Source organism: Mustelus asterias, chromosome 16 (assembly GCF_964213995.1).
Source record: "Mustelus asterias chromosome 16, sMusAst1.hap1.1, whole genome shotgun sequence".
In the NCBI taxonomy this organism is placed as follows: Eukaryota; Metazoa; Chordata; class Chondrichthyes; order Carcharhiniformes; family Triakidae; genus Mustelus; species Mustelus asterias.
Window position 1 is genome coordinate 34,426,386 of NC_135816.1, and position 14,035 is coordinate 34,440,420.

Sequence of the window (14,035 nt, forward strand, 5' to 3'; positions counted from 1 at the left end):
GCATCCTCATCTCGCTTTCAATATATCTGAAATATCATAGCATATAATTTCAATCTGTTTAGAAGATTTCATTGTGCAAACGATTAGTTAGTGTACCTTTGGCAGCAGTAGGAATTTGCAAACCTCTTAACATATGTAGCTTTTCTCGGTGCGTTTGGACATTTTTCCCCAATAAGTTCACCACCGGACCGTGCAGCTCGAACACTGGTAATTTCTTGTCGTGCATTTATGATGCACTTTCATTTAAACATATTCTGAAAAAACAGGGAATCATTTGTTGAGAAAAGTTATATTGTATTGCAATTTTGGAAATTGATCATGTACTAAAAATTAACCATTTCTATTAACTTTCATCTTACAGTCTAACCATTCATCCTTGCAGTGAGATATTTTGTTGGGCAGAACTAAAGCAGTCTCCTGCTCAGTTTAGAGTTTTTAATTTAATGTTTCTGATTGAAATATTGTTGATTATTCTACACTGTTATGCTAGCTTAATTAATCACTTGAAGTTAAATCAGGCTTTCAGTGTGTTAAATGTATGATTATACCCTGTTAGGTTGACCAAAGTACATTGGACTGACATCCTCCCTCTCCAACAACATTATCTAACATAATTTGGAGGACTAGACATTAGAGTCCATAAAAAACTAATGCTTGGTTAACTTTCTCTCTGGATATATGATGCGCTACTCAAACACGAGGCCAGATGCTCGGTAAATGAAAGGCTTTTATTTACTGTAATGAAGCAGCCAGTAATTATATACACTATCCCAGACTGAAGGGGTCCCGGCCCGAGCAGGGAATTTTATACCTCTCCCAGGAGGCGGAGCCCGACTGGGATGTACCACAACACTACAAAGGTGTAACAACCCCACCCTAACCCCAACAGCAACAATAGCACAACCCAACAGTAACATATGTACATCCTTGTAGTACTGGCCAGACCCTGGCTCAGTACTATCCAGTGGGAACCAACGATGGTTCACCACAATATATCAGAGCAGTCAGGAAAGCAGTCCTTCACTGTCAGTTTGACACTGACAAGAAACTTAACCCCAATAAGCATACATTTAAAGAATGGGTGTTTTTATAAATTAAATTTCAAACACTTAACTAGAATCATAGAAGAATCGTAGAATCCCTACATTGCAGAAGGAGTCCATTTGGCCCATCGAGTCTGCACTGACCACAATCTCACCCAGGCCCAACAACCCCATGTATTTACTCTAGCTAGTTCCCCCTTTGGGGCAATTTAGCATGGCCAATCAACCTAACCCGCACATCTTTGGACTGTGGGAGGAAACTGGAGCACCCGGAGGAAATCCATACAAACACGGGGAGAACATGCAAACTCCACACAGCCACCCAAGGCCAGAATCGAACCTAGGTCCCTGGTGCTATGAGGCAGCAGTGCTAACCACTGTGCTATCTCTTCCTTGTTTCTACTACTCACCCTTGTTTCTCTAATTGTGTGTTAGCTTATATCTAAACGCATGAAAAGAACCATGAGCTGATAAGTGTCAAATAATATTCATATCATACAAGTGGCAGACAATAATTTTGTCAATAAGAGAGAGCTTAATCACATATCCTTTATAGTATTACCAGTAGATTATCTCCATGACTGTGGGTAATTTGCTGGAAGTGAGGTAGTGTTGCAGCAAAGGAAATGGAGAAGAGGGTTGGTGTGATGACGCAACGTTGGTTCCAGCCTTCACTGAGGTATGGTGTGTGAAGGTTCCACCGATGAGGATCACAGCTTGCTGGTCATCATGGAGTAGGTGAAGGATGGTGACAAATTCCTGAAAGCAGCCAAATTTGAGGAAGATAGTGCATAAGCCTCCACAGCTGACAGAGTCGAAGACACAGTAAGAAATTTCACAACACCAGATTAAAGTCCTACAGACTTATTCAGAATCACGAGCTTTCAGAGCACTGCTCCTTCCTCAGGTGAGTGATGTAGGATGAAGGAGCAATGCTCCAAAAGCTTTTGATTCCAAATAAGCCTGTTGGACTTTAACCTGGTGTTGTGAGACTTCTTACTGTGCCCACCCCAGTCCAACACCGGCATCTCCACATCATAGAGTCAAAGGCTTTCACGAATCATTCAAAACCTCTGCTGGGAAGGACATTTGCTCGCCTGACTCCAGACACCCAAAACAACAGTTCTACTCAGAACACAATTGAGATAAGAGATTCCAAGGAGGAAAGCGGAAACAGCTCAGGGATATCCTCAAAGCATCCATGAAAAGGTCAAACATCCTCTATGACTTATGGATGTCCCTAGCTTTTGACCAACCAAAATAGAGAAGTTTTATTTTGGAAGGCACTGAACATATCGAGAAATTTCATCGGAGCAAGCAGAGACAAAGTTGAGACATCAAAGAGTGCACAAACCACCTGTGATAACCTCATGAGGTTCATGGGGAATCACTGATTGATCTCCCTGTGGGACTCGTTGAGTATGAGTTTCCCTGGTAACAGGCAGTGGCCTGCCCAGCTGGAACTAATTGGCTATCCTTTTTTAAGGCAGGCTCAGGACTGGGCCTGCTGAACTATAGTCCCAGGCAGGTAGTAGTTTTATTTTGCATCATGTAATGAACTATGTTCCTTTCCGGTCAGGTTTCTTGAGTCATTAAACCACCTACCCAATTCTTCATGCATTATTGTACTGAATAGCCATATCGGAATCCTGAAGTCAGCACAATGACTGGCAAGTTTCACACCACAAACATCCTCAGTGACATCATTAACCAGACACTCAACTGGAAAGACCACATAAATGTCATAACTACTCTATTAGGGCAGAGGCAAATAGTTTTGCTTTTGTCACCCCTTTTCACCACCCTCCAAGTAACAGGTCAGAGATTAACTGGAATACTCTCTGCTTCCATAGGTGGATTCAGCTGGAACAACATTCAAGAAGTTCTAATGTATCAAGGACAAAACAATCCACTTGATTAACACTTCACCTATTAATCTAATGATCCACTGGAGCCACATTAGGCCTGAGTTTGACAGGGTGGTGGCAGAGCGGACGGTTTACAGAAAGTCTACCAGCCAAAGTTCTTTTGGCAACACTTCTGATATCCAGGACCTCCATCACCCAGAAGGACAAGGAAAGAAGATGCATCCGAGTCATGCATAACAGTGACTTGATACTGCTGTTCAGGCTCCACATTCTGGAACTCTCTATTGAATAGCAGTTCAAGAATCATAGAATCCCTAAGGTGCAGAAGGAGACCATTCAGCCCATCAAGTCTGCACCCACCCCAATCCACCCAGGCCTCATTCCCGCAACCCCTCATATTTATCCTGGTAACCCCCTGACACTAGGGTTAATTTAGCATGGCCAATCAACCTAACCCGCACATCTTTGGACTGTGGGAAGAAACCCACGTAGACAATAAGGGAATGTGCAAACTTCACACAGACAGTGACCCGAGGCCGGAATTGAACCCGGGTCCCTGGCGCTGTGAGGCAGCAGTGCTAATCACTGCGCCATAGTGTCGTCCCATGAAAGAAGAAGGCCCACCTCTACCTTCTCATGGGCAACTAGGGACGCGCAATAAATCCTAGGCATTAACCAATGCCTACATCCTGAGAATTAATTATTATAAATACCTGACACCAAAAGGCAGAATTTTACTTTTGAAGAAAGCAACAATGAGCTGCCAGAGTATAACCAGGCCTTGTAGAACATACCAGAACAGATCAGCAAAATAACATCTTTTTCTTTCTTTTAACGTCATGTAATTTGAATTTGCACCAATGTCATAACAACATTCAACAGTTCAATCTGAAATACACCAGATTCTCTTCTATTCATCACACACTGAGTAACTTATAAACATATCTTCCATAATCATAACAAATGGGTTGATACTTGAGGGTCAATTGTTCACCTTAATTCAAGGAAATGTATATATCTTTTTAAAAGCTGCGCAAATAGATGAACTGTCACTTTTGAATTTGAAGTAACAATTCTTCTCAACTGGCTCTGCACTAATTCAAATAAACATTTCTGGGATAAGCAAAACCAATCATTGCTTCCTGAGTCAAGGTTAACAAGTTGTTGACATTATTTGGTCTCGTCTCCTTTCCCATCAGGTGATCCCAGCTTGCTGAAGTACCACATCGCTGAACAAATCCTGGTTAGTGGTGGTGCTGCCAGCCAGATTATGCTGTTGAAATCCCTCCACGGTGCGAAGCTGGAAGTGGGAACAGTTAAGTGTTCAGCTTCTTTCCACTCAATTCCGTCATTACTTCACTTTGGTTCAACGCTGTGAATAAACAGAATTATCGTGTGATCTCTTTCAGAAAAAACACGTTATCCATGTGAATAAAATCCCAGTCATAGAATCCGACCTGATGGCAACAAATGGTGTGATCCATGCTATTAACCGAGTCCTTCAACCCTCCGGTAAGGAGTAGTTTGAATAGAATGAAAAAAAACTTCGACACATTTTCTATTGAAAGAACTGTGCACAGTGCATATGCAGCCTTTAATATTATAGGCTACACTGGAGAGCCAAATGACTTGAGAAAAATTGAAAACCTTTCTTCTTTGGTTTGGTTTATGATCCTCCCCTTTCTAGCTTTCTCCGGCCAGGTAGCGTCTTAAAAAATGATTTCATGGGATGTGGGTGTCACTGGCAAGGGGAGCATTTATTGCCCATCCTTAATTGCCCTTGAACTGCGTGGCTCACTCAGCCAATTCAGAAGGCCGTTCAGTATCAATCACATTGCTATGGGTCTGGAGTCGCGGGTAGGCCAGACCGGGTAAGGATGACCGATTTCCTTCCCTGACGGGCACTATTGATGAGGCAGCTGGGTTTTTACAACAACTGATGATTTGTGTCACCATTATTGAGACTGGCTTTCAATTCCAGATGTATTAATTTGCATTGAAATTCCACTAGCTGCCATGGTGGGATTTGAATCCATATCCTCTGAACATTAATTTGGGCCTCTGAATGACGAGTCCAGTGATATTACCACTATGCCACCATTTCTCCCAAACTGACGAGTTTCCAGACTTCTATCAATGACACCTTTCAATGAAAACAAAACCAAAATACAGTGGCCAGAATTCTCTGGCCGTTCACACCAATTGGGATTCTCTGGTTCCACCGCGGTGAGCGGAGATTTGGCTGAGCACTAAATTCTCCGTCCTCGCTAGCAGCGACGATGGGATGTTGGCAGCTGGAGAGTTCCAGCCGATGTATATTGAAAATATGGATTAAAAACAGAAAATGCTGGGACTGCTCAGCAGCTCAGGCGGTATTTGGGGAAAGAGAAACAATGTTATTTTTTTTCAGTTCAATCATCTTTCAGCTTACAGGTGTAAAGATGATGGACAGGATTTTATGGCCTTGCTCATTGCGAGACCATAAAATCCTGCCCGAGGTCAACAGACCTTCCCATTGTCCGCCTCTTGCCCGCTCCGATTCCCGTGGCAGGCGGGATGGTAAAATTCCGGCCAATATATCCGTGGACATCATATAAAAAGAAAACAAAAGCTTCAAACTAGCAGGTATAAACATGTGAATTTGATCTGAAACTATTGACATATGTGTTTATTTTGGACTGTGCTCATTTGGAGAGCCGGTGCAGACACAATGGGCCAAATGGCCTCCTTCTGCGCCGTAACAATTCTGTGATTCAGTCCGTAATTAATTTTAAAAATACCATCAACTTTGTTTTCAACCAGAGATTTAATTCAGGTAATTCATTGTTAAATGCACCATAACGGGTCTTAAACAAACATATTGTTTCATTTACAAGCCGCAAGACAACCAGAAAGCCGGAATGGCATGGAGATCAGCAGTGAAGATATCCTTCGCTTTGGAGTCAGCCCAGCTAAGGTAAGAACCCCACTGATGTTAAATGTGAAAGTATTCCAAATCTCTGCAGGGAAACTTGGAACACTGGTACTTAACTCTTTAGTTTGCAGTTTGGTATAGCTTGAGGAAAGAGATGAAAACCAGGAAGGGAAATTCCAGTCTTGTTGTAATCATTCAAAAAGAAAAACATTTTATTAAACTGTAAAACACTCAACAAGAAAGACAATACAGAACAAAAATTACACTGAACTACAATAATGGCTACACACATGATGCACTTAGATGAACCCCATTCTAAATCTTTCCACTGTTGTAAACTCTGAGAATATACTTCCCCAAACAACATCCCATCGATTTTAACTGAGCCAAAACCAGCAATTACCACACACAACCTGTATATTTCTTTTGGGATTTAAAAAAAATGGTTTAGAGTAGCAAACCTCCAGAGCAATTGGCGATGAGTAATAAATGTTATCCGAGCCAGCAATGCCCACATCGCATGAATGAATAAAAAGAAATACCATGGTTATAAGAGCAGGTCAGAGGCTGGGAATCCTGAAGAGATGAAAGCACCTCCTGACTCCCAAAATCCAATCCACCATCTACAAGGCACAAATCAGGCGTGCGATGGAATCCTCGCATTTTCCTGAATGAGTTCAGTTCCATCTACACTCAAGAAGTTTAAAATTATCCAGGACAAAGCAGCCCACTTGATTGTCACCCCATCCACAACCTTCACCATCCATTCCCTTCACCATTGATGTACGGTGGCAGCAGTGTGTATCATCTACAAGATGCACAGTAGCAGCTCACCAAGGCTCCTTCAGCAGAACCTTCCAAACCTATGAGCTCTACCACCCAGAAGGACAAGTGTAGTAGATGCACACTCACTGTTGCTAGGTCAAAATACTGAAATCCCTTCCTAACAGTACTGTGGGTGTACCTATATCACAGACTGCAATGGTTCAAGAAGGAAGTTCATCACCACCTTCTCAGAGATAATAAAAATGCTGACATAAGGAGCAACACTCACATCCTTGAAAAAATAACTTTATAACACTTCATGTAGTCCAGTCAAATCTAGTGATGGATAGCAGAACCAGATGGGCCCTAACACATTTTAATGTGAGTCCCTTGGACTTAGAATCATGGAAACCTTAAAATCATAGAATTTCTGGAGTGCAGAAGGAGGCCATTCAACCCTTTGAGTCTGTACTGATGCTCTGACAGCGCATCTTAATCAGGCTCAGCCTCCCACCCCATCCTCTTAACTCCACGCATTTACCCCGCTAATTCCCCCAACCTACACATTGCCCCAAGGGGCAATTTACCATGACCAATCCACCTAACCTGCACATTGGACTGTGGGAGAAAACCAGAGCCCTAGCGGAAACCCACGCAGACATGGGGAGATCAAGCAAAGATCATACAGGCACTCACCCAGGACTGCAATCGAACCCGGGTCCCTGGCGTTGTGAGGTAGCAGTGCTAACCACTGTGCCACCCTTAAGAGACTTAAGATGAGGCAATGACATGTATAAGAAAGAGTAAGAATTTAACTGGGCTTGGACTTCAAAGACAGAGTGAATGTATAAGGAGTGTGACAGCTGTAGACATTCTGTGGCAAATGTAGAAATAAAGGCGAGGTAATGGCAAATTTGAAATTGTGGTTGTAAGTGACTTGCGGGAGTTTCCCAACGGTAGATGCAGAAGGAAGTGAGGTTCGAAGAGGGTTGAAGTTGTAAACCTTGAGGGATGCTAGGAAGTGATTAGACCCTTATGAGAGGAATATGCCATGAGCGATGACAAGTTCAAGGGGTGTCTGTGACTATCTGTAGGAAAGCTGATAGGGAGGTTTGGGGGTGGGAAATTAAGAGAACCAGAGGGCAGTGAAATTGGAGGAGGCATGAGCGAAAGATTGAAATCATGGATTCCAAGAAGTTACTCTTTGCAGAGGCTGACAGAGTAAAGAGTGAGGATGTCTTGGTGAGAAACTCATTGTGGGTCCTGGGGAAACTGTATTCTCTATCAAAGAGACACCTCAGATTGTAAAAATGGGCAGCACAATGGTTAGCATTGATGCCTCACAGCGCCAGGGACACAGGTTCTATTTCAGCTTGGGTGACAGTCTATGTGGAGTTTGTACATTCTCCCCGCGTTTGAATGGGTTTCCTCCGGGTGCTCCGGTTTCCTCCCACACTCCAAAGATGCACAGGTTAGGTGGATTGGCCATGCTAAAATTGCCTCCTAGTGTCAAGGAGATTAGCAGGGTAAATGAGTGGGGATTACGGGGATAGGGCCTGAGTGGGATTGTTGTTGGTGCAGGCTCGATGGGCCGAATGGCCTCCTTCTCTAATGTAGGGATTCTATGAAATCAATGAATAACCTACATCTCCACCCTTGAAAGAATGCATTTATGGGTAATTGGCAAAAGTCTTGTTGATCAGATGTAGTGAGGTTCTTCTGTAAAATTAAATTGTTATGCACAAGAGTGTTACATTCCTTATTAAGATGGAACAAAGATATTAAAGTCTTTTTTCTTCTTTTGGGTTGTAGGTTCCACGACCTAGAGTACGGAAAGGTATGCAACACATCCTGAAATATTTCTATAATTTTGATTTTTGCAATGGTAATAAATCTTACTGCATATTTTAGTGATTCATTGTTGAATGTACTGTAAGTAATATAATACAATTTTATTTTAAATTTCAGTCAGAGAAGCCATTCTGCAAAAGAGCAAGTAATAGGACTGCAAAAAGCAGCCAATTGATCATTGCATGAACCTTTCAGGAACTCTGAATTCTGTGACACAGATTTTTCCCAATTTGAATGTTTATATTCTGTAGCATGTCATTTTGTCACTATAATGTCATATTGCTTGCTTATTTGTATATTTTCAGGATTAGGATTGGAGTTGCAGTGTTACTTTTTTTTGTTGTGTCACCCGAGATTACATTTAGCATTTTATTAATGGCGGAGTGCTGGTGGAGTCTGGTTCGAAGCTATAGCAAGTCTACCAGTGAGGTTTGCAGAGCTGGAACATAGAATATGCATGTATAAGTATGCGTACGTGTTAGTGTTTGTATGCATAACCATAAGTGTGCCTGTTTGCATGAGTGTGAAAGTGCTGTGCATGTGTGTGTATATCCGTGCATATATGTTTGTGTATTGCATGTATGCTTGTGTAACATATTTGTATTTGATTCTTTGTGTGCTCATGCATGTACCATTCGGCAGCACGTTTTTGTGGACCCCTCTTTGTTTTCTAGATTGCTTGTAATGAATATAACCCAACATTTACCTGAAAAGAAATATTATCTACAGTACCACATTTTGTTTCCATTTCATTTTTAATTTTATTTCCTTTTATTATGCACATGTTAGTTTGTGTTTTTGACCTGAGTATTTCATGTCGCTGTTATGATGCTTGCATGTCACAAGCTGCAGTCTGGCTTTGTTCTATATCCCTTCGACTTTGGTAAGGGTCATAAAATATATAAATATATATATATTTCCAAACACGTTGGAAATCCTTTTTAATAGTATATTTATCTTGGAAATTTCTTCTGTAATATTTTCAAAAATATTCATTTCTCTGAAACAGTTTGCAACTACAATAAAATGTTCATTTTTTAGAAAGCCTTCTTATTCTTTATTAATTATTAATCAGTACCTTAAGGTATTGATACCACAATTATTTGGTTGGTTTCTTGAATGATTTTTAAATCTTTCATGGGGTGTGGTTCATCCATCTTTTATTGCCCTTGAGGGGCCATTAAAGAGTCAACCATATTGCTGTGGCCGATTTCCTTCTCTAAAGGGCATTAGTAAATGATGGGGTTTTATGACAATCAACAATGGGTTCTTGGTCATCATTAGACTTTTAATTCCAAACTATTTGTTGGATTCAATTTTCACCATCTGCCATAGTAGGATCCAAACCCAGGTCCCCAGAGCATTCCCTGAGTCCCTGTATTACAGAATCACAGAATTATACAGTGTAGAAGAAGCCCTTTGACCCATCAAGTCTGCACCAAATGTGAGAAACATCTGACCCAACTATCTAGTCCCATTTACCAACACTTGGCCCATAGCCTTGAATGTTATGATCTGTCAAGTGCTCATCCAGGTACTTTTTAAAGGATGTGAGGCAACCTGCCTCCACCACTTTCCCAGGCAGCACATTCCAGGCCATCACCACCCTCTGGGTAAAAACATTTTTCCTCACATTGCACCCCCCAAACTTCCTGCCCTCACCTTGAATTTGTGTTCTCTCATGACTGACCCTTCTACGAAGTTGAACAACTGCATAATCCTGTACTCCTTGATCAGGTCACACCCTCAATCTTCTCTGTTCCAGCAAAAACAACCCAAGTCTATCCAACCTCTCTTCATAACTTAAATGTTTCATCTCAGGCAATATCCTGGTGAATCTCCCCTGCACCCTCTCCAATGGAATCACATCCTTCCTACAATGTGGCAACCAGAACTGCACACAGTACTCCAGCTGTGGCCTCACCAAAGTTCTAAACAACACCAATAAATCAAATAGGTCCCTAGCCTTGCTTCAACAATGAGTTACAATTTATAGTTTGAAAATACCCACCAGGACTCACTGATCAGCTATTCCTGTTGGTCCCGTGTCACGTTCTGAACTGTGACGTCACCTCGGAACTCTGCCATCTGTCCCCTTATTACCACTGATCGTGCCACCTCCATCAAAAAGTTAAGTGCTATAATCTAGTAACATTCACTCAGCCTTGCCCACTACTCACCAAATCAGTTCCCTTGCTCTCGCTTGGTGTTTATGACATTAGCCAATGGGGGAGTTCCCTTCATGGGGCGCTGTTACAGCGGGGAGGCCCGCTAATGGGCGGCACGGTAGCACAGTGGTTAGCCCTGCTGCTTCACAGCTCCAGGGACCTGGGTTCGATTCCCGGCTTGGGTCACTGTCTGTGTGGAGTTTGCACATTCTCCTTGTGTCTGCGTGGGTTCCCTCCGGGTGCTCCGGTTTCCTCCCACAGTCCAAAGATGTACGGGTTAGGTTGATGGGTCATGCTAAAAATTGCCCTTAGTGAACTGGGATGCGTAGGTTAGAGGGATTAGTGGGTAAATATATAGGGATTATGGGGGTAGGGCCTGGGTGGGTTTGTGGTCGGTGCAGACTCGATGGGCCGAATGGCCTCTTTCTGTACTGTAGGGTTTCTATGATTTCTATGAATGACATTTAAATGCCTGCTAATGGGGTTCCTGACCTTTCATGGCAGGAACCCCATCACATCAGTGGTGGGCACAATCTCAATGGGAAGTCCCACCAACGTTTTGGGACTCCCATTGGATTCTCTGCTCCCCTTCACCATTCCCGACCGCCAGAAAATTTTCCCATTGGCTGTTATCTGCTTTGCAAGATTTCCAATCCACAAGTAAATTTCACGAATCTTAAAGGAAGACCGCTACTTCTGATTTAATTCAACTGATACTGAAGCGTGTTGTTGCACATTTTACCTACTCCGGCTACTCTGTATCTGGAGACTGTGTGTAGTCCCAGCCCTGGCCATTGCTGCTGTTCGCGCTGTTGGATCTTCAGAACTGCCAGCCAATCTGATTGGCTGTGGCCCATTTTCCAATCCCTGATTGACCATTTGCCTCACTTTCACCTGGGCCCTATTTGAAATGTTAAGGCCTTGACATTTTTTTTTACACAATGTCATAGGGGCGGCACAGTGGTTAGCACTGCTGCCTCACAGTGCCACAGACCTGGATTCAATTCCTGGCCTGGGTCAGTGTCTGTGCGGGGTCTGCACGTTTTCCCCATGTCTGTGCGGGTTTCCTCCGGGTGCTTCGGTTTCCTCCCACAGTCCGAAAGAAGTGCTGGTTAGATGCATTGGCCATGCTAAATTCTCCCTCAGTGTACCCGAACAGGCGCTGGAGTGTGGTGACTGAGGGATTTTCACAGTAACTTCATTGCAGTGTTAATGTAAGCCGACTTGTGACAATAATAAATAAACTTTAAACTTCATGAAGCAGTTATATACAGGGTGAATGCCAGCATCAAACCTGCATAGCATAGCTTTCAGGCAAATACTTTATAATTATTACCTTAAAATGCCTGCTTCTCACACAGCATACTGGTGCGAAACTGATGATAAATTGTTGTACTATATTAGATAGCCATTTCCGAGGTAATAATTCCAAGGGCAATGCACTTTATAAACTAGTAGCTTAAAACAAAAATATTTTACCTTAAAAGGACGGGAAACATCCAGGGCACTTAACAGCCTTGCTTGAATGAAGTCACTTTATTTGTGTATAAAACATTTTTGATCTCCTGTACCAGAAAATCTCGATGTGGAGATGCCGGAAATCTCAATTGGGAGATCAGTGGGAGAAAATCTCAACAGACAGCTGTGATAATATACAAAAAAACATGTCCCACTATTTTATTCTGAACTGAGTTCCAACCAAAGAAGCACATTGGACCAGAAAAAGAGATATTAAAACAGTCTGAGGTGTAATCTGAGGGAAAATGGTATTGACAGCTATACATGGAAGAAAACCATCAAAGTGAGCAAACTGTGGTGATCTGTTTGCCTGTGGGAGTTAGTGAGATTAAACAAGTTCCAGTTGCCAAAAGAGAAGATAAACATAGATAGAGGAAATAATTTCAGTCTGCGATGACGACACCGGACTCTCCGTTTTGCAATAAATCATGTCTCAGCAGGATTGGTTTACAGAGCTATCCAATGCTCACCAAAGACCTGGCCAACTTTACAACACAAAATATTCTTTTTGGGATGCAAAATAACCTTACACGGTTATCAAGGAACTTGTAATGTCAAAGTCAGTCAAGTGTCCCTAGAAGTCTGGCGGCTGCACAGGCTGCTCTTACCAACCCCCCACACCGCCCCCCCCCCCCCCCCCCCAACCCTCCCCCCGGCCCCGTGCCCCATTTCTCATCTGATTTTTAAGCTATTTTGAGAAAACTGTGGTCACCATTTCTCAAGAAAATCAATCAAAATCATTAATCTCCCTTTACTTTGATACATTGTCCAGTTTTCTTAAATCTCCATAAATATGAAACCCCTACTGATCTGGGGCCAGTAACATCATCTATTCTATTCTCAGCCAATTCTCCAGTTCCTGGATTAAGAACGTAAGAAGAATGAGCAGGAGTTTTTATTTTTTATTTTTTTGTTTTTATTCCAATTCAATCAAATCAAGTCCAATTCAGAGTCTCAACAAGTGAGACATTCCCGATCCAAGCTGACAAGACAGGGCTCTCACCTCCTGTCTTGGGCTTGATCTACATGATCCAAGCTGATTGGAGTAGGCATAGCTCCTCCTCCAAGGCTTGATCTCATTTGCATCTTAGCCAAAAGGCCGAGATGCCGCTTTCAAAAATTGCTTCAAATGAAGCTAAAATGTAACCTAATGACTTCAACCAAGTACAGCATGTCGATACTACACTTGAATCTAAGCCAAAAGGCCGAGAAGCGATTATTTTTATTTTTAGTTTTTGTTTTTAATTAATTTACACAATGTGGGTGTCGCCGGCTTGGCCAGCATTTATTGCTTGTCCCTAGTTGCCCTTGAGAAGATGGTGGTGGGCTGCCTTCTTGGTATATCTGCAGTTAGGGAGGGAATTCCAGGATTTTGACCCAGTGACAGTGAAGGAACAGCAATCAATTTCCAAGTCAGGCTGATGAGTGACTAGGAGAGGAACTTCCAGGTAGTGGTACGCCCAGAAAAGGCGCAAACCTGATTTGAATGAATTTAAATTAATTAACATCTTATTAAATGGCTTAATGCTGCATCTTCTGGGAACGTCAGATGTTCCCCCAATGGGAATCACGACTGGTCTCCAGCAGTCGAGCTGAACATGCCAGGGCATGGAGGCAGGTATAGCCCTTGGGTGGTTAGGGATATGGCTGGGCAATGCAATTTTTGATTTTGATTTGATTTATTATTGTCACATGCATTATCATACAGTAAAAAGTATTGTTTCTTGCACGCCACACAGACAAAACATGTTGCTCATAGAGAAGGAAACAAGAGAGTGCAGAATGTAGTGTTACAGTCATAGCTAGGGTGTAGAGAAACATCAACTTAATGCAAGGTAGGTCCATTCAGAAGTCTGACAGCAGCAGGGATGAAGCTGTTCTTGAGTCGGTTGGTATGTGACCTCAGAC

The 14,035-nt window shown here is 42.5% G+C and overlaps 1 protein-coding gene and 1 non-coding gene across 2 annotated transcripts in view; one reads left to right on the top strand and one right to left on the bottom strand.

Moving 5' to 3' along the window:
• tgfbi (transforming growth factor, beta-induced) overlaps positions 1 to 9,482 on the top strand; it is a 64,563-nt gene extending 55,081 nt beyond the window's left edge. Inside the window, exons 13-17 of the mRNA XM_078230890.1 lie at positions 4,111 to 4,226; positions 4,321 to 4,423; positions 5,788 to 5,867; positions 8,403 to 8,427; positions 8,559 to 9,482. Coding sequence (XP_078087016.1) covers positions 4,111 to 4,226; positions 4,321 to 4,423; positions 5,788 to 5,867; positions 8,403 to 8,427; positions 8,559 to 8,590 — 356 coding nt within the window. The 3' untranslated portion in view covers positions 8,591 to 9,482. The remainder of the gene's footprint in view (positions 1 to 4,110; positions 4,227 to 4,320; positions 4,424 to 5,787; positions 5,868 to 8,402; positions 8,428 to 8,558) is intronic.
• Positions 9,483 to 13,144: 3,662 nt separating this feature from the next.
• LOC144505720 (U2 spliceosomal RNA) lies at positions 13,145 to 13,344 on the bottom strand. The gene has a single exon (XR_013499854.1). It is a non-coding gene; the product is annotated as a U2 spliceosomal RNA (small nuclear RNA).
• Positions 13,345 to 14,035: the final 691 nt, after the last annotated feature.